The sequence below is a fragment of the Chiloscyllium punctatum genome, chromosome 35 (genome assembly GCF_047496795.1).
Source record: "Chiloscyllium punctatum isolate Juve2018m chromosome 35, sChiPun1.3, whole genome shotgun sequence".
NCBI classification, from domain to species: Eukaryota; Metazoa; Chordata; class Chondrichthyes; order Orectolobiformes; family Hemiscylliidae; genus Chiloscyllium; species Chiloscyllium punctatum.
In genome coordinates, this window is record NC_092773.1 from 8,368,146 (window position 1) to 8,393,231 (window position 25,086).

Consider the following 25,086-nt stretch of genomic DNA (forward strand, 5'->3'; position numbering starts at 1 on the left):
GGGGAGTGTGTGTCTGTGTGGGTCAGGGTCAGTGTGGGAGTGTGTCGGTGTGGGTCAGGGTCAGTGTGGGGAGTGTGTCTCTGTGGGTCAGTGTCAGTGTGGGAGTGTGTGTGTGGGTCAGGGTCAGTGTGGGGAGTGTGTGTGTGGGTCAGGGTCAGGGTCAGTGTGGGAATGTGTGTCTGTGTGGGTCAGGGTCAGTGTGGGAGTGTCTGTCTGTGTGGTCAGGGTCAGGGTCAGGGTCAGTGTGTGGAGTGTGTGTGGGTCAGGGTCAGTGTGGGGAGTGTGTGTGTGTGGGTCAGGGTCAGGGTCAGTGTGTGTCTGTATGGGTCGGGGTCAGGGTCAGGGTCAGTGTGGGAGTGTGTGTGTGGGTCAGGGTCAGGGTCAGGGTCAGTGTGTGGGAGTGTGTGTGTGGGTCAGGGTCAGTGTGGGGAGTGTGTGTGTGGGTCAGGGTCAGTGTGTGGAGTGTGTGTGTGGGTCAGGGTCAGTGTGGGAGTGTGTGTGTGGGTCAGGGTCAGTGTGTGGAATGTATGTGGGTCAGAGTCAGTGTGGGGAGTGTGTGTCTGTGTGGGTCAGGGTCAGTGTGGGAGTGTGTCGGTGTGGGTCAGGGTCAGTGTGGGGAGTGTGTCTCTGTGGGTCAGTGTCAGTGTGGGAGTGTGTGTGTGGGTCAGGGTCAGTGTGGGGAGTGTGTGTGTGGGTCAGGGTCAGGGTCAGTGTGGGAATGTGTGTCTGTGTGGGTCAGGGTCAGTGTGGGAGTGTCTGTCTGTGTGGTCAGGGTCAGGGTCAGTGTGTGGAGTGTGTGTGGGTCAGGGTCAGTGTGGGGAGTGTGTGTGTGTGGGTCAGGGTCAGGGTCAGTGTGTGTCTGTATGGGTCGGGGTCAGGGTCATGGTCAGTGTGGGGAGTGTGTGTGTGTGGGTCAGAGTCAGGGTCAGTGTGGGAGTGTGTGTGTGTGGGTCAGGGTCAGTGTGAGAGTGTCTGTGTGGGTCAGGGTCAGTGTGGGGAGTGTGTGTGTGGGTAAGGCTCTGTGTGGAGTGTGTGTGTGTGGGTCAGGGTCAGAGTCAGTGTGGGAGTGTGTGTGTGGGTCAGGGTCAGTGTGGGGAGTGTGTGTGTGAGTCAGGGTCAGTGTGGGAGTGTGTGTGTGGGTCAGGGTCAGAGTCAGTGTGGGAGTGTGTGTGTGGGTCAGGGTCAGTGTGGGGAGTGTGTGTGTGGGTAAGGCTCTGTGTGGAGAGTGTGTGTGGGTCAGGGTCAGAGTCAGTGTGGGAGTGTGTGTGAGTCAGGGTCAGTGTGGGAGTGTGTGTGTGGGTCAGGGTCAGTGTGGGGAGTGTGTGTGTGTGTCAGGGCCAGTGTGTGGAATTTGTGTGAGTCAGGGTCAGTGTGGGAGTGTCTGTGTGGGTCAGGGTCAGTGTGGGGAGTGTGTGTGTGGGTAAGGCTCTGTGTGGAGTGTGTGTGTGTGGGTCAGGGTCAGAGTCAGTGTGGGAGTGTGTGTGTGGGTCAGGGTCAGTGTGGGGAGTGTGTGTGTGAGTCAGGGTCAGTGTGGGAGTGTGTGTGTGGGTCAGGGTCAGAGTCAGTGTGGGAGTGTGTGTGTGGGTCAGGGTCAGTGTGGGGAGTGTGTGTGTGGGTAAGGCTCTGTGTGGAGAGTGTGTGTGGGTCAGGGTCAGAGTCAGTGTGGGAGTGTGTGTGAGTCAGGGTCAGTGTGGGAGTGTGTGTGTGGGTCAGGGTCAGTGTGGGGAGTGTGTGTGTGTGTCAGGGTCAGTGTGTGGAATTTGTGTGAGTCAGGGTCAGTGTGGGAGTGTGTGTGTGTCAGGGCCAGTGTGGGAGTGTGTGTGTGGGTCAGGGTCAGTGTGGGGAGTGTGTGTGTCTGTGTGGGTCAGGGTCAGTGTGGGAGTGTGTGTGTGTCAGGGTCAGTGTGGGGAGTGTGTCTGTGTGGGTCAGGATCAGTGTGGGAGTGTGTGTGTGTGTCAGGGTCAGTGTGGGAGTGTGTGTCTGTGTGGGTCAGGGTCAGGGTCAGTGTGGGAGTGTGTCTGTGTGGGTCAGGGTCAGTGTGTGGAGTTTGTGTGGGTCAGGGACAGTGTGGGAGTGTGTATGGGTCAGGGACAGTGTGTGGAGTGTGTGTGGGTCAGGGTCAGTGTGGGAGTGTGTGTGGGTCAGGGTCAGTGTGGGAGTGTGTGTCTGTGTGGGTCAGGGTCAGGGTCAGGGTCAGTGTGTGGAGTGTGTGTGTGGGTCAGAGTCAGTGTGGGGAGTGTGTGTGGGTCAGAGTCAGTGTGGGAGTGTGTGTGTGGGTCAGGGTCAGTGTGGGAGTGTGTGTGTGGGTCAGGGTCAGTGTGTGGAGTGTGTGTGGGTCAGGGTCAGTGTGGGAGTGTGTGTGTGGGTCAGGGTCAGGGTCAGTGTGGGGAGTGTGTGTGTGGGTCAGGGTCAGTGTGTGTGTGGGTCAGGGTCAGTATGGGGAGAGTGTGTGTGGGTCAGGGTCAGTATGGGGAGAGTGTGTGTGGGTCAGGGTCAGTGTGTGGAGTGTGTATGGGTCAGGGACAGTGTGTGGAGTGTGTGTGGGTCAGAGTCAGTGTGGGAGTGTGTGTGTGGGTCAGAGTCAGTGTGGGAGTGTGTGTGGGTCAGAGTCAGTGTGGGAGTGTGTGTGTGGGTCAGAGTCAGTGTGGGAGTGTGTGTGGGTCAGAGTCAGTGTGGGAGTGTGTGTGTGGGTCAGGGTCAGTGTGTGGAGTGTGTGTGGGTCAGGGTCAGTGTGGGAGTGTGTGTATGGGTCAGGGTCAGGGTCAGTGTGGGGAGTGTGTGTGTGAGTCAGGGTCAGTGTGTGGAGTGTGTGTGTGGGTCAGGGTCAGTATGGGGAGAGTGTGTGTGGGTCAGGGTCAGTATGGGGAGAGTGTGTGTGGGTCAGGGTCAGTGTGTGGAGTGTGTATGGGTCAGGGACAGTGTGTGGAGTGTGTGTGGGTCAGGGTCAGTGTGGGAGTGTGTGTGTGGGTCAGGGTCAGTATGGGGAGAGTGTGTGTGGGTCAGGGTCAGTGTGGGAGTGTGTATGGGTCAGGGACAGTGTGTGGAGTGTGTGTCTGTGTGGGTCAGGGTCAGTGTGTGGGAGTGTGTGTCTGTGTGGGTCAGAGTCAGTGTGGGAGCGTGTGTGTGGGTCAGGGTCAGTGTGTGGAATGTGTGTGTGGGTCAGGGTCAGTGTGTGGAGTGTGTGTGTGTGAGTCAGGGTCAGTGTGTGGAGTGTGTCTGTGTGGGTCAGGGTCAGTGTGGGAGTGTGTGTCTGGGTCAGGGTCAGTGTGTGGAGTGTGTGTGTGTGGGTCAGGGTCAGTGTGTGGAATGTGTGTGTGGGTCAGGGTCAGGGTCAGGGTCAGGGTCAGTGTGTGGAGTGTGTGTGTGGGTCAGAGTCAGTGTGTGGAGTGTGTGTGGGTCAGGGTCAGGGTCAGTGTGGGGAGTGTGTTTCTGTGTGGGTCAGGGTCAGTGTGGGGAGTGTGTGTCTGTGTGGGTCAGGGTCAGTGTGGGGAGTGTGTGTGTGGGTCAGGGTCAGGGTCAGGGTGGGGAGTGTGTGTGTGGGTCAGGGTCAGGGTCAGGGTCAGGGTGGGGAGTGTGTGTGGGTCAGGGTCAGTGTGTGGAGTGTGTGTGTGGGTCAGGGTCAGTGTGGGAGTGTGTGTCTGTGTGGGTCAGGGTCAGTGTGGGGAGTGTGTGTGTGGGTCAGGGTCAGGGTCAGGGTGGGGAGTGTGTGTGTGGGTCAGGGTCAGTGTGGGAGTGAGTGTGGGTCAGGGTCAGTGTGGGGAGTGAGTGTGTGGGTCAGGGTCAGTGTGGGAGTGTGTATGGGTCAGGGACAGTGTGTGGAGTGTGTGTGTGGGTCAGAGTCAGTGTGGGAGTGTGTGTGTGTGGGTCAGGGTCAGGGTTAGGGTCAGTGTGTGGAATGTGTGTGGGTCAGAGTCAGTGTGGGAGTGTGTGTGTGGGTCAGGGTCAGTGTGGGGAGTGTGTGTGTGGGTCAGGGTCAGGGTCAGGGTCAGTGTGTGGAGTGTTGTGTGGGTCAGGGTCAGTGTGGGGAGTGTGTGTGTGGGTCAGGGTCAGTGTGTGGAGTGTGTGTGGGTCAGGGTCAGTGTGGGAGTGTGTGTGGGTCAGAGTCAGTGTGGGAGTGTGTGTGTGGGTCAGGGTCAGTGTGTGGAGTGTGTGTGGGTCAGGGTCAGTGTGTGGAGTGTGTGTGGGTCAGGGTCAGTGTGGGAGTGTGTGTGTGGGTCAGGGTCAGGGTCAGTGTGGGGAGTGTGTGTGTGGGTCAGGATCAGTGTGTGGAGTGTGTGTGTGGGTCAGGGTCAGTATGGGGAGAGTGTGTGTGGGTCAGGGTCAGTATGGGGAGAGTGTGTGTGGGTCAGGGTCAGTGTGTGGAGTGTGTATGGGTCAGGGACAGTGTGTGGAGTGTGTGTGGGTCAGGGTCAGTGTGGGAGTGTGTGTGTGGGTCAGAGTCAGTGTGGGAGTGTGTGTGTGGGTCAGGGTCAGTGTGTGGAGTGTGTGTGGGTCAGGGTCAGTGTGGGAGTGTGTGTGTGGGTCAGGGTCAGGGTCAGTGTGGGGAGTGTGTGTGTGGGTCAGGGTCAGTGTGTGGAGTGTGTGTGTGGGTCAGGGTCAGTATGGGGAGAGTGTGTGTGGGTCAGGGTCAGTGTGTGGAGTGTGTATGGGTCAGGGTCAGTGTGGGGAGTGTGTGTGGGTCAGGGTCAGTGTGGGAGTGTGTGTGTGGGTCAGGGTCAGTATGGGGAGAGTGTGTGTGGGTCAGGGTCAGTGTGGGAGTGTGTATGGGTCAGGGACAGTGTGTGGAGTGTGTGTCTGTGTGGGTCAGGGTCAGTGTGTGGGAGTGTGTGTCTGTGTGGGTCAGAGTCAGTGTGGGAGCGTGTGTGTGGGTCAGGGTCAGTGTGTGGAATGTGTGTGTGGGTCAGGGTCAGTGTGTGGAGTGTGTGTGTGTGAGTCAGGGTCAGTGTGTGGAGGGTGTCTGTGTGGGTCAGGGTCAGTGTGGGAGTGTGTGTGTGGGTCAGGGTCAGTGTGTGGAGTGTGTGTGTGTGGGTCAGGGTCAGTGTGTGGAATGTGTGTGTGGGTCAGGGTCAGGGTCAGGGTCAGGGTCAGTGTGTGGAGTGTGTGTGTGGGTCAGAGTCAGTGTGGGAGTGTGTGTGTGGGTCAGGATCAGTGTGTGGAGTGTGTGTGGGTCAGGGTCAGGGTCAGTGTGGGGAGTGTGTTTCTGTGTGGGTCAGGGTCGGTGTGGGGAGTGTGTGTCTGTGTGGGTCAGGGTCAGTGTGGGGAGTGTGTGTGTGGGTCAGGGTCAGGGTCAGGGTGGGGAGTGTGTGTGTGGGTCAGGGTCAGGGTCAGGGTCAGGGTGGGGAGTGTGTGTGGGTCAGGGTCAGTGTGTTGAGTGTGTGTGTGGGTCAGGGTCAGTGTGGGAGTGTGTGTCTGTGTGGGTCAGGGTCAGTGTGGGGAGTGTGTGTGTGGGTCAGGGTCAGGGTCAGGGTGGGGAGTGTGTGTGTGGGTCAGGGTCAGTGTGGGAGTGAGTGTGGGTCAGGGTCAGTGTGGGGAGTGAGTGTGTGGGTCAGGGTCAGTGTGGGAGTGTGTATGGGTCAGGGACAGTGTGTGGAGTGTGTGTGTGGGTCAGAGTCAGTGTGGGAGTGTGTGTGTGTGGGTCAGGGTCAGGGTCAGGGTCAGTGTGTGGAGTGTGTGTGTGGGTCAGGGTCAGTGTGTGGAATGTGTGTGGGTCAGAGTCAGTGTGGGAGTGTGTGTGTGGGTCAGGGTCAGTGTGGGGAGTGTGTGTGTGGGTCAGGGTCAGGGTCAGGGTCAGTGTGTGGAGTGTTGTGTGGGTCAGGGTCAGTGTGTGGAATGTGTGTGGGTCAGAGTCAGTGTGGGAGTGTGTGTGTGGGTCAGGGTCAGTGTGGGGAGTGTGTGTGTGGGTCAGGGTCAGGGTCAGGGTCAGTGTGGGGAGTGTGTGTGTGGGTCAGGGTCAGGGTCAGGGTCAGTGTGTGGAGTGTTGTGTGGGTCAGGGTCAGTGTGGGAGTGTGTGTGTGGGTCAGGGTCAGTGTGGGGAGTGTGTGTGTGGGTCAGGGTCAGGGTCAGGGTCAGTGTGTGGAGTGTGTGTGTGGGTCAGGGTCAGGGTCAGGGTCAGTGTGTGGAGTGTGTGTGGGTCAGGGTCAGTGTGGGAGTGTGTGTGTGGGTCAGGGTCAGTGTGGGGAGTGTGTGTGTGGGTCAGGGTCAGTGTGGGGAGTGTGTGTGTGGGTCAGGGTCAGTGTGGGAGTGTGTATGGGTCAGGGTCAGTGTGTGGAGTGTGTGTGTGGGTCAGGGTCAGTGTGTGGAATGTGTGTGGGTCAGAGTCAGTGTGGGGAATGTGTGTGTGGGTCAGGGTCAGTGTGGGGAGTGTGTGTGTGGGTCAGAGTCAGTGTGGGGAATTTGTGTGTGGGTCAGGGTCAGTGTGTGGAGTGTGTGTCTGTGTGGGTCAGGGTCAGTGTGGGGAGTGTGTGTCTGTGTGGGTCAGGGTCAGTGTGTGGAGTGTGTGTGGGTCAGGGTCAGTGTGGGGAGTGTGTGTCTGTGTGGGTCAGGGTCAGTGTGGGGAGTGTGTGTGGGTCAAGGTCAGTGTGTGGAGTGTGTGTCTGTGTGGGTCAGGGTCAGTGTGTGGAGTGTGTGTGTGGGTCAGGGTCAGGGTCAGTGTGGGGAGTGTGTGTGGGTCAGGGTCAGTGTGTGGAATGTGTGTGTCTGTGTGGGTCAGGGTCAGTGTGGGAGTGAGTGTGGGTCAGGGTCAGTATGGGGAGTGTGTGTGTGGGTCAGGGTCAGTGTGGGAGTGTGTGTGGGTCAGGGTCAGGGTCAGTGTGGGAGTGTGTGTGTGGGTCAGGGACAGTGTGTGGGAGTGTGTGTGGGTCAGGGTCAGTGTGGGAGTGTGTGGGAGTGTGTGTGGGTCAGGGTCAGTGTGGGAGTGTGTGTGTGGGTCAGGGTCAGTGTGGGGAGTGTGTGTGGGTCAGGGTCAGTGTGTGGAATGTGTGTGTCTGTGTGGGTCAGGGTCAGTGTGGGAGTGAGTGTGGGTCAGTGTCAGTAAGGGGAGTGTGTGTGTGGGTCAGGGTCAGTGTGGGAGTGTGTGTGGGTCAGGGTCAGTGTGGGAGTGTGTGTGTGGGTCAGGGACAGTGTGTGGGAGTGTGTGTGGGTCAGGGTCAGTGTGGGGAGTGTGTGTGGGTCAGGGTAAGTGTGGGAGTGTGTGTCTGTGTGGGTCAGGGTCAGTGTGGGAGTGAGTGTGGGTCAGGGTCAGTGTGGGGAGTGAGTGTGTGGGTCAGGGTCAGTGTGGGAGTGTGTATGGGTCAGGGACAGTGTGTGGAGTGTGTGTGTGGGTCAGAGTCAGTGTGGGAGTGTGTGTGTGGGTCAGAGTCAGTGTGGGAGTGTGTGTGTGGGTCAGGGTCAGTGTGTGGAATGTGTGTGGGTCAGAGTCAGTGTGGGAGTGTGTGTGTGGGTCAGGGTCAGTGTGTGGAATGTATGTGTGGGTCAGGGTCAGTGTGGGGAGTGTGTGTGTGGGTCAGGGTCAGGGTCAGGGTCAGTGTGTGGAGTGTTGTGTGGGTCAGGGTCAGTGTGTGGAATGTATGTGTGGGTCAGGGTCAGTGTGGGGAGTGTGTGTGTGGGTCAGGGTCAGGGTCAGGGTCAGTGTGTGGAGTGTTGTGTGGGTCAGGGTCAGTGTGGGAGTGTGTATGTGGGTCAGGGTCAGTGTGGGGAGTGTGTGTGTGGGTCAGGGTCAGGGTCAGGGTCAGTGTGTGGAGTGTGTGTGTGGGTCAGGGTCAGGGTCAGGGTCAGTGTGTGGAGTGTGTGTGGGTCAGGGTCAGTGTGGGAGTGTGTGTGTGGGTCAGGGTCAGTGTGGGGAGTGTGTGTGTGGGTCAGGGTCAGTGTGGGAGTGTGTATGGGTCAGGGTCAGTGTGTGGAGTGTGTGTGTGGGTCAGGGTCAGTGTGTGGAATGTGTGTGGGTCAGAGTCAGTGTGGGGAATGTGTGTGTGGGTCAGGGTCAGTGTGGGGAGTGTGCGTGTGGGTCAGAGTCAGTGTGGGGAATTTGTGTGTGGGTCAGGGTCAGTGTGTGGAGTGTGTGTCTGTGTGGGTCAGGGTCAGTGTGGGGAGTGTGTGTGGGTCAAGGTCAGTGTGTGGAGTGTGTGTCTGTGTGGGTCAGGGTCAGTGTGTGGAGTGTGTGTGTGGGTCAGGGTCAGGGTCAGTGTGGGGAGTGTGTGTGGGTCAGGGTCAGTGTGTGGAATGTGTGTGTCTGTGTGGGTCAGGGTCAGTGTGGGAGTGAGTGTGGGTCAGGGTCAGTATGGGGAGTGTGTGTGTGGGTCAGGGTCAGTGTGGGAGTGTGTGTGGGTCAGGGTCAGGGTCAGTGTGGGAGTGTGTGTGTGGGTCAGGGACAGTGTGTGGGAGTGTGTGTGGGTCAGGGTCAGTGTGGGAGTGTGTGGGAGTGTGTGTGGGTCAGGGTCAGTGTGGGAGTGTGTGTGTGGGTCAGGGTCAGTGTGGGGAGTGTGTGTGGGTCAGGGTCAGTGTGTGGAATGTGTGTGTCTGTGTGGGTCAGGGTCAGTGTGGGGAGTGTGTGTGGGTCAGGGTCAGTGTGTGGAATGTGTGTGTCTGTGTGGGTCAGGATCAGTGTGGGAGTGTGTGTGGGTCAGGGTCAGTATGGGGAGTGTGTGTGTGGGTCAGGGTCAGTGTGGGAGTGTGTGTGGGTCAGGGTCAGGGTCAGTGTGGGAGTGTGTGTGTGGGTCAGGGACAGTGTGTGGGAGTGTGTGTGGGTCAGGGTCAGTGTGGGGAGTGTGTGTGGGTCAGGGTCAGTGTGGGAGTGTGTGGGAGTGTGTGTGGGTCAGGGACAGTGTGTGGGAGTGTGTGTGGGTCAGGGTCAGGGTCAGTGTGGGAGTGTGTGTCTGTCTGTCTCCTGTCCCCCTGGGGATTGTGATCACTGTTACTGTCACCATGTCTGAGAACCAACAGGTTTGCTGCAGGATCCGAGTGCCCTGTGTATCCCATGTCCCCATCAACTTCCCAACTCAGGCTCTTGGGGAAGTGCTGATAATTTCCCACTCACAATAAAAATATCACTGAGGAGGGGGATGAAAATGGGATCTGAGAGAGGCTGAGGTTAGAAAGGCAGGAGGCAGGCAGGCAGTCAGTCAGTCCTGGCTGACTGTGCCTTTAAGAGGGTTGGGTTGGACTCTGACTGGAGACTGGGATCAGTGGCAGAGACCAGGAAGTGAACATGCTGGAAGTGATCCTGTGCTGTGTGTGTGTATGGCTGGCCCCAGGCTGTGGGGAGAGACTGCACACTCACACAGCAGCCCCAAGGAGGATAGGTAACACAAGCAGGCAGGGTCAGTGACTGTCCCCCTGCCCATCCTGCCCCACACTGGCCAAACCCCCAGGGCAGGCAGTTCCCTCTGTGTCTCTCTCAGAGAGAGAGAAACATTGCACTGGGTGTGCTCAGACTGGGGGTGTGCACTGTCCAGAGCTCAGGAAGGGGACCCAGCTGTACCCCTCCCTCACACCCCACTCTCCTTCCTTCGACTGACTCCAGACCCAGGCTGCTGGGAAGTTGCTGTCCGTGTTCGCTCCGAGATTCAGAGACCTCTCCCTGGTCATCCTGGAGCAGAGTGATGGGAAAGCAGAATTACAATCGCATGGTGTTTCTGCTGCCCCTTGTCCTTCTCGATGGAAGTGATCGTGGGTCTGGAAGGTGCTGTCTGAGGATCTTTGGTGAATTGTTGCAGTGTATCTTGTAGATGGTACACACTGCTGCTACTGAGCGTCGGTGGGGGAGGGAGGGGACGTTTGTGGATGTGGTGCCAATCGAGTGGGGGCTGCTTTGTCCTGGATGGTGTCCAGCTTCTTGCGTGTTGTTGGAGCTGCCCCCATCCAGGGGCAAGTGGGGAGTATTCCATCCCACTCCTGACTTGGGCCTTGGGGATGATGGACAGGTGTTTGGGGAGAGAGGATATGTGTTCCTCACCACAGTATTCCTTGTGGCTGGGTGTTGGCGATGGGAGAGAGAGGACAGGTTTGTGGCTGCCTGTGGACAGGCTGCTTTGTCCTGGATAGTGCCAGGCTTCTTTAGGTCATGGGCTAAGTTGGAGTTGTCCTGACCTTTATGGACAGGACATACCTGGGCAACTTTCCACATTGTGAGGGGGTAAGCCAGTGTTGAGCTGGACTGGAACAAGGGGAGTGGCAGGTTCTGGAGCACAAGTCTTCACTACTATTGCTGGAATGTTGGCAGGAGCCCTTGCCTTTGCAGTACTCAGTGTCTTCACCTGTTCCATGATAACACATAGAGGGAATGGAATTAGCTGGAGACTGGTATCTGTGAGACTGGGGACCCCTGGAGGAGACTGAGGTGAATCATCCACTCACCAAAGATCTTTGCAAATGCTTCAGCCTGATGTGCTGGGCCTTTCCATCATTGAGAATGGGGGGTATTGGTGCAGCCTTCTCCTCCAGTGAGTTGTTTAATTGCCCATCACCATTTCCGAGTGGATGTGGCAGGGGTGCAGAGCTTGGATCTGGGCCATTGGTTGTGGGAGCGCTGAACTCTCTCACTTGCTTCCGATGTTGTTCGGCATGTATCACAGCGCTGGGGACCCGGGTTCAATTCCCGCCTCAGGCGACTGACTGTGTGGAGTTTGCACATTCTCCCTGTGTCTGCGTGGGTTTCCTCCGGGTGCTCTGGTTTCCTCCCACACTCCAAAGATGTGCAGGTTAGGTGGATTGGCCACGGGAAATTGCCTGTAGTGTTAGGTGAAGGGGTAAAGGTAGGGGAATGGGTCTGGGTGGGTTGCTCTTCGCAGGGTCGGTGTGGACCTGTTGGGCCGAAGGGCCTGTTTCCACACTGTAAGTAATCTAATCTAAAAAAAAGAAAATGATAGGACCAATGACCTCTTTGCGAGTGACCTGGTTTGCGTCCTGGGTGATTTTACAGCCGGCTAACCTGCGTTCACCTCGATTCAGTCCGAGCGCAGTGTTTTGTGTGTCTCTCGGGTATCAGCCCAGAGTAACAGCCACCCAGTTCCAACAGAGATAAGGAGGAAATTCCTCTCTCTGTGCGGAATTGTTGACTGCAGCTTGTTCATGCAGAGATGGATTTTTCCTGTCAGCGAGGGTGATGGGGGAGGATGGGGCAGGTTGAGGATGATACCAGATGGGACTAGCCATGACCTGACTGAAGTAGACTCAATGGCCTCCTCTGCTCCTGCTCCACCTGATCAGCCCAGAGCCATGGCTCCATCTCTGGTCCTGCTCTACCCTCTGCTCGGTCACACTGACACTGTCACCGACCGTCTGGGAGACTGACGGCTCTCCCCACTCTCCCTCTCGGCCTTTCCCCCTCTCCCTCCCTCTCAGTATCTCCCCCTCTCTCTCCCTCTCCCCACTCTCCCTCCCTCTCCCTCTCTCCCTCTCCCTCCCTCTCTGTCTCTCCCCCTCTCCCTCCCTCTCAGTCTCTCCCTCTCTTTCTCCGTCTATCCCTCTCCCTCCCTCTCAGTCTCTCCCTCCCTCCCCCTCTCCCCCCCTCCCCAGTCCCCCAGGTGACTGTCCCTAACTCTCGGCTGTTTGCCCACAGCGGTGGTTGGTGCTGGTGTCGGTGGATGTGCCTCAGCCCGGTTCCTGCGTCAGGTGTTCGGTTCCGGGGTGCGTATCGATGTGTACGAGAGCGAGTCGGTGGGTGGAACCATGGCGACAGCCTGGCTGAATGGCCAGGAGTATGAAATGGGAGCGTTCGCTCTGCACCCGCTCAGCGGGCACCTGAAGGAGTTTGCCCAGAGCCTGGGTAAGTTCCCTTTGGGAGGATTCCGCTCCGTCCCGGAGAAAGGAGCGAGTCTCCGTGTCGGCTTGGCATCTTTTCCACTTCCGAGGGACACAGCTGGTTCTATCCCCACCCCCTCCCCCCCCCCGTCACTCTCCCAGAGCAGAACGCTGCGGCGCACAATCAGACCATTCTGCCCATCAGTACCGTGCCAGCCCTTTGCGAGTGCTGCCCAACTCGGCCCCCTCAGCAGCCGTTTACCCAGAGCCCCACAGAATGTCCCATGCCCCAATACCAACAGCTCAGAAGAAGCCTCTCCTCCAGCCCAGGCCGGGGACAGATTGAGGTGTTTCCTTGTTCTCACTCAGCCAGCCTTCCCCCCCCCACCGCCCCACCAACCCCCCTCGCCCCCCCACCTCCCCCCCACCCCCACCCACCCCCGACTCCCAGGGCTATCTCTCTCTGTGCTCAGACCCTGCGCCTTGGATATCGTGACCTCTGGACCTCATCTCCACCCCGCCCCCATCGCCCCCACCCCCCCCACCCCCGTCTCCCAAACCTCAGAAACCCCAGTTGGTCCCAATCTCCACTGCCCAGATCCAGTTGTGTTCTGGATCCCATTTCCTACCTCCCCCTCCTCCTCCTGTGCCTGTGTGCCACCTTTGAACTGGTTTGAGATGCCCTGTGACCTTGCCCGATGTTGTAGGTAGCCTTGGACCTGAACTTATTCACATTTTAAAGGTAAGTATAAGGTGCTGCATCCCAGATACAATTCCATTTGTTCAAGCTACTGGATTTACAACAAAACACACTATATTCATCCACTATAGTTAAAATACAACAAAGGAGAGAAGGAATTGGAATAACCTAACACAACAATTACCAATTAACTGTTCTAAGACGGTAACATCTGTAAACACACCCCTTGGTGTAAAAGCAAATTCCAAAAAGGGATTGTCTCACATGCAATTCTCCAATCCAAGAGGAAAGAACATCAAAAGACAATCTGGCAGAGAGAGAGAGCAAGAGAAAAAGAAAGAGAGAGAGGGCACGAGAGAAAGAGACAGAGAGAGAGAGACAGAGAGAAAGAACTCCAGCTTTCATTTGTAGGAAAGAGGGATATGGGATTTACAGAATCCCAGCACCGACTGCTGCAAACTGAAGCTCAAGGTCCTGGTTCTGTGAGTGTCTGACCACCCCCAGCCAGGCTGCTTCTATTGTTCCACCTTTGAAAAGGCAGTCCCAAGGCCTCACAAACTGTTTTCTCCAATTGGCTGTGGTTGACTGAGCTTTGACTTAAACAATCCGAGGAGAAAATAACTTATTCGACCTGCAGCAACAGCACACCCATTCCTCCGTGAGGTCCCCCCACCCAGCCTCACCATGCTGTGGGATCTCCCTGTGCCTCTCATCCTGGCCTTTGAGCTGTCCCTGATTTGAATGCCCCTCCAGTGCTGGGGGAGGCAATGGCCCAAGGGCTATTAATCCAGAGAGCCAGGGAAGGTCATGGGGACCCATGTTTGAGTCCCTCCATTGGTAATGGTGGGTTTTGGATTCATTAAAGACCTGAGGTTGAAGGGTCTAATTGTGAAGGAGCTGAATAAACAAGCAAGTGAGGAAAGGACAGGACAGGGATGTTGATGCGGTGATGGAATGGGAAACCCTGTTCAGATGGGTTGAATGGCCTGCTTCTGTTGTTGTGATGTCCCAGTTAAAGGTATGCCTCTGCCCGCTGTCTGTTGCTGAAGGTCTGAAGGAGGTGAAGCTGCCCAGGAAGCTGTTGGCAGTGTCTGACGGAGAGGAGGTGGTGTTTGAGGAGAGTGAATGGTTCCTCGTCAACATGGTCAAGCTGCTGTGGAGGTACGGCCTGGATTACATCCAGACAAAGAGCTGGCTGGACACTCACCTGCACAACTTCCTGAGGTGAGGAACCGTGGCGACAAGACTGGGCAGGCCCCTTCCAGCCAACGCCAAACCTCCCTCTGGTCTCCCTCCTCTGAGCCTTGGCGCAATCTGCTGGAAGAGCATGGTGGGGTGGCACTGCTACCTCCCAGCACCAGGGACCCGGGTTCGATTCCCTCCTCAGGCAACTGTCTGAGTGTGGAGTTTGCACATTCTCCCCGTGTCTGTGTGGGTTTCCTCCCACAGTCCAAAGATGTGCAGGTCAGGATGAATTGCCCATGCTCAATTGTCCCATAGTGTCCAGGGAAGTGTAGGTCAGGTGCATTAGTCAGGGGAATGGGTCTGGGTGGGTTACTCCTCTGAGGGTTGGGGTGGACCTGTTGGGCCGAAGGGTCTGCTACCACACTGGAGGGATTCAGTGATCCAAACAGCAACAGCCTGCATTTGTGTAGCGCCTTTGAGGTGGGGGGGGAGGGGGTACAGGCGGTCCCTGAGCTGTAAGGATGACAGGTCTCTGTGTGTTCCCCCTGTGCAGGGTTTATCAGCTCCAGGCCCGTGCTCAGTGCTCCAGGAGTGCAGAGAGGCTTCTGCAGCAGGCAGGGGGCCTGGACTTGGCACAGCTCACCCAGCTCTCCATCTCCGACGCCTTGCGGGAGGTGGGCGTTGGCCAACTGTTCCTGGACGAGATGGTCACCCCCATCGTGCGGCTCACTTACGGCCAAGATGCCAACATCAGTGCCTTTGCAGGTAGGTGACCCCTGAGCTCCTCATTGGCACGGGAGGGGTACATCGTGGGTGGCCTGTCCCCTGGCACACTCTGTGTTATCCACCAGGGGGCGACCGAGCTCCCTGTGGGGTTCCCTCCTGGTGGGGCACGACCCCCAGGTGAGTGAACTGTTCACCATCGGGCAAGTGTAACATCCCCTAAAGAACACAGCCTATGGGCAGTCACGTAGCTCAGCCCCCATTCACCAACATCCCAAGGCTCTCACTGGGCATTCCCTCGTCAGGCACTACCCCAAACTTCACACTGACCCTCGCTCAAAGAGAGAGAGAGAGACCCTCTTTCTCCTCAGAGGACAGCCCACTCCCTCAGCACGATCCCACTGACAGTGCAGCACACCCTCAGCACTCACCCTCTGACAGAGCAGCACTCCCTAAGTACTGACCATCTGACAGTGCAGCACTCCCTCAGCACTCACCCTCTGACAGTGCAGCACTCCCTCAGCACTCACCCTCTGACAGAGCAGCACTCCCTCAGTACTGACCATCTGACAGTGCAGCACTCCCTCAGCACTGACCCTCTGACAGTGCAGCACTCCCTCAGCACTCACCCTCTGACAGAGCAGCACTCCCTAAGTACTGACCATCTGACAGTGCAGCACTCCCTCAGCACTCACCCTCTGACAGAGCAGCACTCCCTAAGTACTGACCATCTGACAGTGCGGCACTTCCCTCAGCACTGACCCTCCGACAGTGCAGCACTCCCTCAGTACTGACCTCTGACAGTGCAGCACTCCCTCAGTACTGACCCTCCGACAGTGCAGCACTCCCTCAGTACTGACCCTCTGACAGTGCGGCACTCCCTCAGTACTGACCCTCTGACAGTGCAGCACTCCCTCAGTACTGACCCTCTGACAGTGCAGCACTCCCTCAGTACTGACCCTCCGACAGTGCAGCACTCCCTCAGCACTGACCCTCCGACAGTGCAGCACTCCCTCAGCACTGACCCCCCGACAGTGCAGCACTCCCTCAGTACTGACCATCTGACAGTGCAGCACTCCCTCAGCACTGACCCTCTGACAGTGCAGCACTCCCTCAGCACTCACCATCTGACAGTGCAGCACTCCCTCAGCACTCACCCTCTGACAGTGCAGCACTCCATAAGTACTGACCCTCCAACAGTGCCCACTTCGGCAGCACTGACTGTGTCCGGCTGAATGTGATGTACCAGTGCTCCTTCCGATCAGAGTATAGACAGCGCAGCCTAGTGTCCCAGGGCCAATGTCTACGCCTCAGCCAGGAACCTCAGAGTCAGATCATCTCCTTGTTAGAGTTTCTGAGATCTTGCTGAGTTCAGAGATGCCTAGCTCCACATGGGAGACACCACCAATCACTTCGCCTGTCCCAGAGAGATTCCAGAACCTTCACTCAGCACCCATCGACACCCAGACACGGAGAAAACTCATTGATCTCCCTCTCTCTGGCTCTGTCTCTACCTCCTCTCCCTCTGTCTCTCTCCCTCTCTCTCCTCCCCCATTCTAACCCCTGTCTTCCCCTCTGTGTGCCAGGTATGATGGCCCTGACTGCGGTACACTCTGACCTCTGGGCTGTGGAAGGAGGGAACAAGCTCCTGTGCTCTGGCCTGCTCTACTCAGCCAACGTTAACCTCATCAAAGGCAAGGTCACAGCAATAACCTCCAAGAGGCGGCTGCTACGCACTGGTAAGTCCCAAAGTCCCAGCATCAGTGCTGATGAAGCCTCACACTGTCGAAGAGTCAGTACTGAGGGAGTGCTGCACTGTCAGAGGGTCAGTACTGAGGGAGTGCTACACTGTCAGAGGGTCAGTACTGAGGGAGTGCCGCACTGTCGGGGGGTCAGTGTTGAGGGAGTGCTGCACTGTCGGAGAGTCAGTGCTGAGGGAGTGCCGCACTGTCAGAGGGTCAGTGCTGAGGGAATGCTGCACTGTCGGAGGGTCAGTGCTGAGGGAGTGCCGCTGAGGGAGTGCCGCACTGTCAGAGGGTCAGTACTGAGGGAGTGCTGCACTGTTGGAGGGTCAGTGCTGAGGGAGTGCTGCACTGTCGGAGGGTCAGTACTGAGGGAGTGCTGCACTGTCAGAGGGTCAGTACTGAGGGAGTGCCGCACTGTCAGAGGGTCAGTACTGAGGGATTGCTGCACTATCAGAGGGTCAGTACTGAGGGAGTGCTGCACTGTCGGAGGGTCAGTGCTGAGGGAGTGCCGCACTGTCAGAGGGTCAGTACTGAGGGAGTGCTGCACTGTCGGAGGGTCAGTGCTGAGGGAGTGCTGCACTGTCGGAGGGTCAGTGCTGAGGGAGTGCTGCACTGTCGGAGGGTCAGTACTGAGGGAGTGCTGCACTGTCGGAGGGTCAGTACTGAGGGAGTGCTGCACTGTCAGAGGGTCAGTACTGAGGGAGTGCTTGCACTATCAGAGGGTCAGTACTGAGGGGAGTGCTGCACTGTCGGAGGGTCAGTGCTGAGGGAGTGCCGCACTGTCGGAGGGTCAGTGCTGAGGGAGTGCCGCACTGTCAGAAGGTCAGTACTGAGGGAGTGCTGCACTGTCGGAGGGTCAGTGCTGAGGGAGTGCCGCACTGTCAGAGGGTCAGTACTGAGGGAGTGCTGCACTGTCGGAGGGTCAGTGCTGAGGGAAGTGCTGCACTGTCGGAGGGTCAGTGCTGAGGGAGTGCCGCACTGTCAGAGGGTCAGTACTGAGGGAGTGCTGCACTGTCGGAGGGTCAGTGCTGAGGGAGTGCCGCACTGTCAGAGGGTCAGTACTGAGGGAGTGCTGCACTGTCGGAGGGTCAGTGCTGAGGGAGTGCCGCACTGTCGGGGGGGTCAGTGCTGAGGGAGTGCTGCACTGTCGGAGGGTCAGTACTGAGGGAGTGCTGCACTGTCGGGGGGGTCAGTGCTGAGGGAGTGCTGCACTGTCGGAGGGTCAGTACTGAGGGAGTGCTGCACTGTCGGGGGGGTCAGTACTGAGGGGAGTGCCACACTGTCAGAGGGTCAGTACTGAGGGAGTGCTGCACTGTCGGGAGGGTCAGTGCTGAGGGAGTGCTGCACTGTCAGAGGGTCCAGTACTGAGGGAGTGCCGCACTGTCAGAGGGTCAGTACTGAGGGAGTGCTGCACTGTCGGAGGGTCAGTACTGAGGGAGTGCCGCACTGTCGGAGGGGTCAGTACTGAGGGAAGTGCCGCACTGTCAGAGGGTCAGTACTGAGGGAGTGCCGCACTGTCGGGGGGGTCAGTTTTGAGGGAGTGCTGCACTGTCGGAGAGTCAGTGCTGAGGGAGTGCTGCACTGTCGGAGGGTCAGTGCTGAGGGAGTGCTGCACTGTCGGAGGGTCAGTACTGAGGGAGTGCTGCACTGTCAGAGGGTCAGTACTGAGGGAGTGCCGCACTGTCAGAGGGTCAGTACTGAGGGAGTGCTGCAACTGTCAGAGGGTCAGTACTGAGGGAGTGCTGCACTGTCGGAGGGTCAGTGCTGAGGGAGTGCCGCACTGTCAGAGGGTCAGTACTGAGGGAGTGCTGCACTGTCGGAGGGTCAGTGCTGAGGGAGTGCCGCACTGTCAGAAGGTCAGTACTGAGGGAGTGCTGCACTGTCGGAGGGGTCAGTGCTGAGGGAGTGCTGCACTGTCGGGGGGTCAGTGCTGAGGGAGTGCCGCACTGTCAGAGGGTCAGTACTGAGGGAGTGCTGCACTGTCGGAGGGTCAGTGCTGAGGGAGTGCTGCACTGTCGGGGTTGTCAGTGCTGAGGGAGTGCTGCACTGTCGGAGGGTCAGTGCTGAGGCGAGTGCTGCACTGTCCGGAGGGTCAGTACTGAGGGAGTGCTGCACTGTCGGAGGGTCAGTACTGAGGGAGTGCTGCACTGTCGGAGGGTCAGTGCTGAGGGAGTGCTGCACTGTCGGAGGGTCAGTACTGAGGGAGTGCTGCACTGTCGGAGGGTCAGTACTGAGGGAAGTGCCGCACTGTCGGAGGGTCAGTACTGAGGGAGTGCTGCACTGTCGGAGGGTCAGTACTGAGGGAGTGCTGCACTGTCGGAGGGTCAGTACTGAGGGAGTGCTGCACTGTCAGAGGGTCAGTACTGAGGGGAGTGCTGCACTGTCGGAGGGTCAGTACTGAGGAAGTGCCGCACTGTCAGAGGGTCAGTACTGAGGGAGTGCTGCACTGTCGGGGGGTCAGTGTTGAGGGAGTGCTGCACTGTCGGAGAGTCAGTGCTGAGGGAGTGCTGCACTGTCGGAGGGTCAGTGCTGAGGGAGTGCCTGCACTGTCGGGAGGGTCAGTACTGAGGGGAGTGCTGCACTGTCAGAGGGTCAGTACTGAGGGAGTGCTGCACTGTCAGAGGGTCAGTACTGAGGGAGTGCCGCACTGTCAGAGGGTCAGTACTGAGGGAGTGCTGCACTGTCGGAGGGTCAGTACTGAGGGAGTGCTGCACTGTCAGAGGTCAGTACTGAGGGAGTGCTGCACTGTCGGAGGGTCAGTGCTGAGGGAGTGCTGCACTGTCGGAGGGTCAGTACTGAGGGAGTGCTGCACTGTCGGGGGGTCAGTACTGAGGGAGTGCTGCACTGTCGGGGGGGTCAGTGCTGAGGGAGTGCTGCACTGTTGGAGGGTCAGTGCTGAGGGAATGTTGCACTGTCGGAGGGTCAGTAATGAGGGAGTGCTGCACTGTCAGAGGGTCAGTACTGAGGGAGTGCTGCACTGTCGGAGGGTCAGTACTGAGGGAGTGCTGCACTGTCAGAGGGTCAGTACTGAGGGAGTGCTGCACTGTCAGAGGGTCAGTACTGAGGGAGTGCCGCACTGTCAGAGGGTCAGTACTGAGGGAGTGCTGCACTGTCGGAGGGTCAGTGCTGAGGGAGTGCTGCACTGTCGGAGGGTCAGTGCTGAGGGAGTGCCGCACTGTCGGAGGGTCAGTGCTGAGGGAGTGCTGCACTGTCGGAGGGTCAGTACTGAGGGAGTGCCGCACTGTCGGAGGGTCAGTACTGAGGGAGTGCTGCACTGTCGGAGGGTCAGTGCTGAGGGAGTGCTGCACTGTCGGAGGGTCAGTACTGAGGGAGTGCTGCACTGCCGGAGGGTCAGTGCTGAGGGAGTGTTACACTGTCGGAGGGTCAGTGCTGAGGGAGTGCTGCACTGTTAGAGGGTCAGTGCTGAGGGAGTGCTGCACTGTCGGAGGGTCAGTACTGAGGGAGTGCTGCACTGTCGGAGGGTCAGTGCTGAGGGAGTGTTACACTGTCGGAGGGTCAGTGCTGAGGGAGTGTTACAGTGCTGATGACGCTGTGTTTTTAAGTTGGTTTTAAAGTCAGGGAGTGTCTGGCCGGGAAGTGGTCCCCCCTTTATCTTCTTATCGTCCCACTGTTTCCCCCTGTACCCCTCCCTTTGCTCTCGTGTGTTCCCAGGGTTGGTGTTATACGGGGAGAGTGCGTTGTACCCTGTTCCCGCACCTGGTATTTGTGCTGTTGTTAGTGCTGAATGGCGATGGGGTGGGGTCAGACTGGAGGGGCCAAGTGGCCTCTGCAGAGTATCTCTGGGAGTATATGCATGTGTGTGTCTGTGTGTGTGTGTGTTTGCAGGTGAAGAGCTGCTGCTGTACGAACTGAGCTATGAGGACGGCCCGGGCCGTGGTATGGTCTGTACGACATTGTGGTGGTAACTGCGGGCGAGATCTCTGGGAGCGGAGTACCCACTGTTCGGCGCCAGCCCAGGGTGGTCACTCTTGTCGATGGCTGCTTGAACACTTCATCCTTGGGGCACCGCAGCCGTGACCCTCCCCGAGACTCCCTCATTCTCACCGCCACCCGCTCTCCTCCCACTGTCATGGCCGCCATGGTGACCACAAGCGTCAGCTCCCTCCCCGATCCCCCGCCCCAGCCTCCTTGTGCCCGGACCTGGAGGCTGCTATCGGCCGAGCCTCTGACCCGGGAGACCCTGGGTCATCTGTTCCCCTCCGTCCGGGCCGTACGCCAATCCCAGTGGCTCTCCAGGGTTCCAGTCCCATCCCGGCTCAGCGGCGCCCCCCCTTCGCTGTCCACGGCCACCTTTACCACCTTAGGCCCTCAGAGGCTGCCACCGGCACCGCGGAGTTGGCCGTCATCTGGGCCAAGAACGCCGCCATCTTGGCACACCGGCGTTTGGCACGGAGGCTCAGAGCGGGGAGGACAGAGTGCGGCGCGGCGGTCTCTCAGGCTGGAGCTCTGACGGGTCACCCCTCACCCCCACCCGCCACCACCCACCGTCGACGAGAGAGTCCGGGGGGGAGGGGGAAGAGAGGAGGCAAACGCGACAGGAACGGCACACAGGCACCATTACCATTGAGAATCCGCCCCAGCCCCTGTGGTGCCCACTTGACCTACACGGCCTGTCGGACTGGGCACGCTCTCCCTGGCACAGGCAACACTGTGGATGGGGGGACACAGTCCAGACCAGTGTCCACACCCTCTCACCCCATCTCCCTGCCCTCACCATCCCACACCCCCCTCCCATCACATTATCTTCTCTATTCTAACCATTTGATGAGGGTGTCATTGGGTAGACCCACATTTATTGGCCGTCTCTAATTACCCAGGGGGCTGCTAAGAGTTAGCCCCATCGCTGTGGGTCTGGAGTCACGTGTAGGCCAGACCAGGTAAGGATGGTAGTTTCCCTCCCTGAGGGACGTTTGTGAACCAGATGGGGATTTTTTCCCCATTGACAGCCAACAATGGGTTCATGGTCTTTGCTGGGCTCTTCAATCCAGGTTCTTATTGACGGTTCAGATTGCACCCTCAGCCATGGTGGGAATCAAATCCCAGGTCCCCGGAACATTCCCGTATTTCAGGATCATCGGGCCAGATTTTGTTTGTTTGAATGTGGACGTCCCCATCCCCGGGCTGTTGCCCTATTGACTGTCTTGCCCAACTCTCTCCAACTCGCCGAGTGTACCTGGGGTAATGGTTCCTCTCACCCCCATCCCTCCAGCTCTGGTGTATGTGGCCACTTCCGGCATTCCCTGCCCGGGCATCTTCCTGATTCCCTCCGGGCCCAGATGTTCCCTCGGAATTCCGGACTGGGATCTTCCAGACTGCTGTTCTCCTGGTACCTCACAGCTGTTAGGAATCTCCCTCTCAGGCGTGTTCCCAGAGGCTGGGGCAGGGAAGAGGGAGAGGACCCACTCCCTGTGGGTGACTGGGCCCACTCTCCATTCCCTGGATCCAGGGTCTCACTGCCTGTAGGTTCCCGGATCAATCCCAGCATGGCCCACATCCTTCCATCAGTAAGCCTCCCTCTCCGTAGCTGCTGTTGGTGAAGGGTAGCATCCAGTCCTGGAGTTGCTGTGCTTCACAGAATGGTTACCACCCAGAGCCAGGCCACTCAGCCCGTCCTGTCCCTGCTGAGCCTTACTCTGGGCCTCTCCCTGTGCTCCTACCGTTTGGGAAGATGGTCCCACTGAATTTGGAAAGGTGCGTCTGTCCCCTTCCCCGTGTCCACACTCCCACCCCTCACTGGCCACCAACCATCTTCCCCAGAGAGCTCCCTCGTCCTTCCACTGGGAAGGTTTTCTCTGGTTCTATCCACGCTGACCTTCCCAGGGAGAACGGTACTGACCTCCCCAGGCTGTCTTTCCTACGGACACCGCTCGCCCCTTTCACCACCCTTATCCATCACCCCCCCCCCGCACCCTCCCTCATTCTTCCTCAGGTGCAGGCCCCAGAACTGGGTGCGCAATGTTCGGGCCTGCATCGAGATCTGGGTGATGGGCAGGAAACGGAGAGTGAGGATAGGGTGGGGAGGGGCTCTCTATCCAGTGGGCTCTCACACGGGTCAGTGTTGGGACCACAACTGTTCACTGTGAGCCTCAATGACCGGGAGGCCGCAAGGGAACGGACTGTAGCCACATTTCCAGCTGATACAGAAACAAGTGGAAAACCAGCCTCTGAGAGGGACACAGACAGTTTCCAGAGAGATATTGAAAGGGTGTCAATCGGCAATTGGAGTGTCATGTGGGAAAATGTTGATTTCAGAAGGATAAAGAAAGGAACAGAGTATTAATGATATTGAGCAAAGCTGCAGGAAACTGCAACACAAAGGGACTCTGGGTGACACAAAGCGAGCACACAGGGATAGCAGGTAATCAGGAAGGGCTAATGGGATGTGGGTCCTTATTTCATGGGGGTTGGAGTCTAAGAGGGGGGGGGAAGTCTTCCAGAAACTGTACAAGGGGCTAGTGACACCATATCTGGAGCAGTGCTGGTCCCCGAACTAAAGGAAAGGTAAGACTTCATTGGAGGCAGTTCAGAGAATACTCACCAGGATGGTCCCTGGATGGAGGGATTGTCTAATGAGCAGAAGCAAAGTACGTTAGGACTTGACTCACTGGAGTTCACAAGAATGATCTCAGTGAAACATAGAGGATGCTTAAGGGGCTTGACAGGTTCAATGCTGAGAGGATGTTTCCATGCTGGGAGAGCCAAAGATCAGAGGGCATGGTTGCTAAATAGAGGTGTGCCAATTTCAGACTGAGATGAGGTGGCACCTCTTCTCTCAGAGGGCTGAGAGTCTTTGGAACTCCTTACCACAGGGAGGTGTGAGGGCAGAGACCTTGTGTCTATTTAAGGCTGAGATCGAGAGACTCTTGATTCCTCGGGGACTCAAGGGGGGAAGGCAGTCAGATGGATGTGAGGAGTGTGAGATCAGCCAGGATCCAATGAAACAAACAAAGCAGGTTTGAAGGGCTGAATAGCCTCCTCCCATTCCTGTTCCCTCTGGTCCCCCCACAGATGGAGTACCTGTGTTCAATCTGCCCTTTAAGTCTTAAAAAGGAAAGTTTGTTCATGTGTCTGCACCACTGAGAAAAGGCCCTTTGGCCCATCAAATCTGTGCTGTCCAAAACAACGGCCTCACTGTTAGAATCCCATTTCCCAGCCCTTGGCCAATAGCCTTGCCTGTCTGGTCATCTCAATCCTTCCCCAGTCCCTGCCTCTCCCACCCTGACAGGCAGGAAGCTCCAGATTCTCCACCACTCTCGGAGTGAAAGCAGTTTTTTCTCACAATACCCCCCCCCACTTCCTTTAAACCTAACTCCCCCGGTCAGTGGTCTCTCTGTCTAGGGGAAATGTTCCTTCCTCCCTGTCCTGTCTACGCCTATCACAATTTTATCCATCTCGATTACCTCTCCTCTCAACCTTCCTTCGCTCTTTGGAAAACAACTCCCAGTCTGTCCAATCTCTCTCCATCACTGAGACTCTCCACCCTCCAACCCCCCCCAGCCAAGGTTCCGTTGCGGTAAGTCTCCCTCTGCACTCTCTCCAGCGCGATCACACCCCATAGTATCCAGATCAGGTTTCACAGCAGTCACATTTGCTGATGCTGGTCATAAGTTGGAGGTGCCCAGTGTTGGACTGGGGTGTACAAAGTTAAGATCACACAACACCAGGTTAGAGTCCAACAGGTTTATTTGGGAGGACGAGCTTTTGGAGTGCTGCTCTTTCCATCTGACGAAGGAGCAGTGCTCCGAAAGCTAGTGCTTCCAGATAAACCTGTTGGACTATAACCTGGTGTTCTGGATTAGTGGTGCTGGAAGAGCACAGCAGTTCAGGCAGCATCCAAGTAGCTTCGAAATCGACGATGATAACCTGGTGTTGTGTGATTTTTAACTTTGCTGATGGTGGTGATTGATGGGGAGAGACCACCACCTAGTGGCCATACCTGCACATTGTCAGACACCCAGGCCAGCAGTCGCCTGGCTGCCTTCAATTCCCCTCGCTCCCCTCATGGTGTCCATTCGGCCAACAAGCTGCTGTTGTCCTCCCCGGATAGAGCAGAGCCCCGTGGGGCAGCGTGAAGGTCAGGGAGGTTGAGAGAGCTCAGCTGGATGAGGTGACAGGACAGACCCTTCGAAGGGATGGCTGAGAGAGCAGTGGGTTTTCAGGAGGCACAACAGGACAGGCAGGAACCTGGGGCTGACGAACAAGTCCAACCCCTTGAGCATGCTCTGCCATTCCCTCGGATTGGCATTCCTGACCCCAACTCCACTTTGCCCCCCCCTATCCCATCACTATCAGCTCCCTTGTCAATCCCTCTCTGGCTCAGCCTTGAATACTGTGGAAAAGGATATGGAAGATATAGACTGTAGGAAAATAGATGGTGACATCTTGTAAAATGTCCAGATTACAGAGGAGCAAGTGCTGGATGTCTTGAAATGGTTAAAAGTGGATAAATCCCCAGGACCTGATCAGGTGTACCCGAGACCACTGTGGGAAGCTAGAGAAGTGATTGCTGGGCTTCTTGCTGAGATATTTGTATCATCGATAGTCACAGGTGAGGTGCCGGAAGACTGGAGGTTGGCAAAGGGGAGAGGAGAGAGATTTAAAAAAGACATGAAGGGCATTTTTTTTATACAGAGAGTGGTTCGTGTGTGGAATGAACTTCCTGAGGGAGTGGTGGATGTGGGTACAGTGGCAACATTTCAAAGACATTTGGATAAGTAGAGGAATGGGAAAGGTTTGGAGGGATATGGGCCAGGAGCAGGCAGGTGGGACATGTTTAGTTTGGGATTACACAGCTGTGAGGCCTCAGGATGAACCATCCTGTTGGGAGAACCCCTTCCCAATCCTATTCTGAAGCTGCCGTGGGAAATCCCAACGATGACTGCAAACCGGGAGATGAGCTGGGAGACCCCTTCCGTCCCCAAAAGGGAAGGGGTTCCCACTGGAGGAGGCTGATCCAGTCAGTGGGCATCCGATCTC

General features: G+C 57.4%; 1 protein-coding gene across 1 annotated transcript; it reads left to right on the forward strand.

Annotated features, from left to right (window-relative positions):
* Positions 1–9,307: 9,307 nt before the first annotated feature.
* Positions 9,308–20,715, forward strand: LOC140459614 (prenylcysteine oxidase 1-like). Its single transcript, XM_072553900.1, is given in 7 exon segments — positions 9,308–9,676; positions 11,555–11,761; positions 13,486–13,660; positions 14,175–14,386; positions 15,931–16,083; positions 19,936–19,974; positions 19,977–20,715. Coding segments are annotated over 7 exon segments (1,395 nt in total). The 5' UTR covers positions 9,308–9,651; the 3' UTR covers positions 20,561–20,715.
* Positions 20,716–25,086: the final 4,371 nt, after the last annotated feature.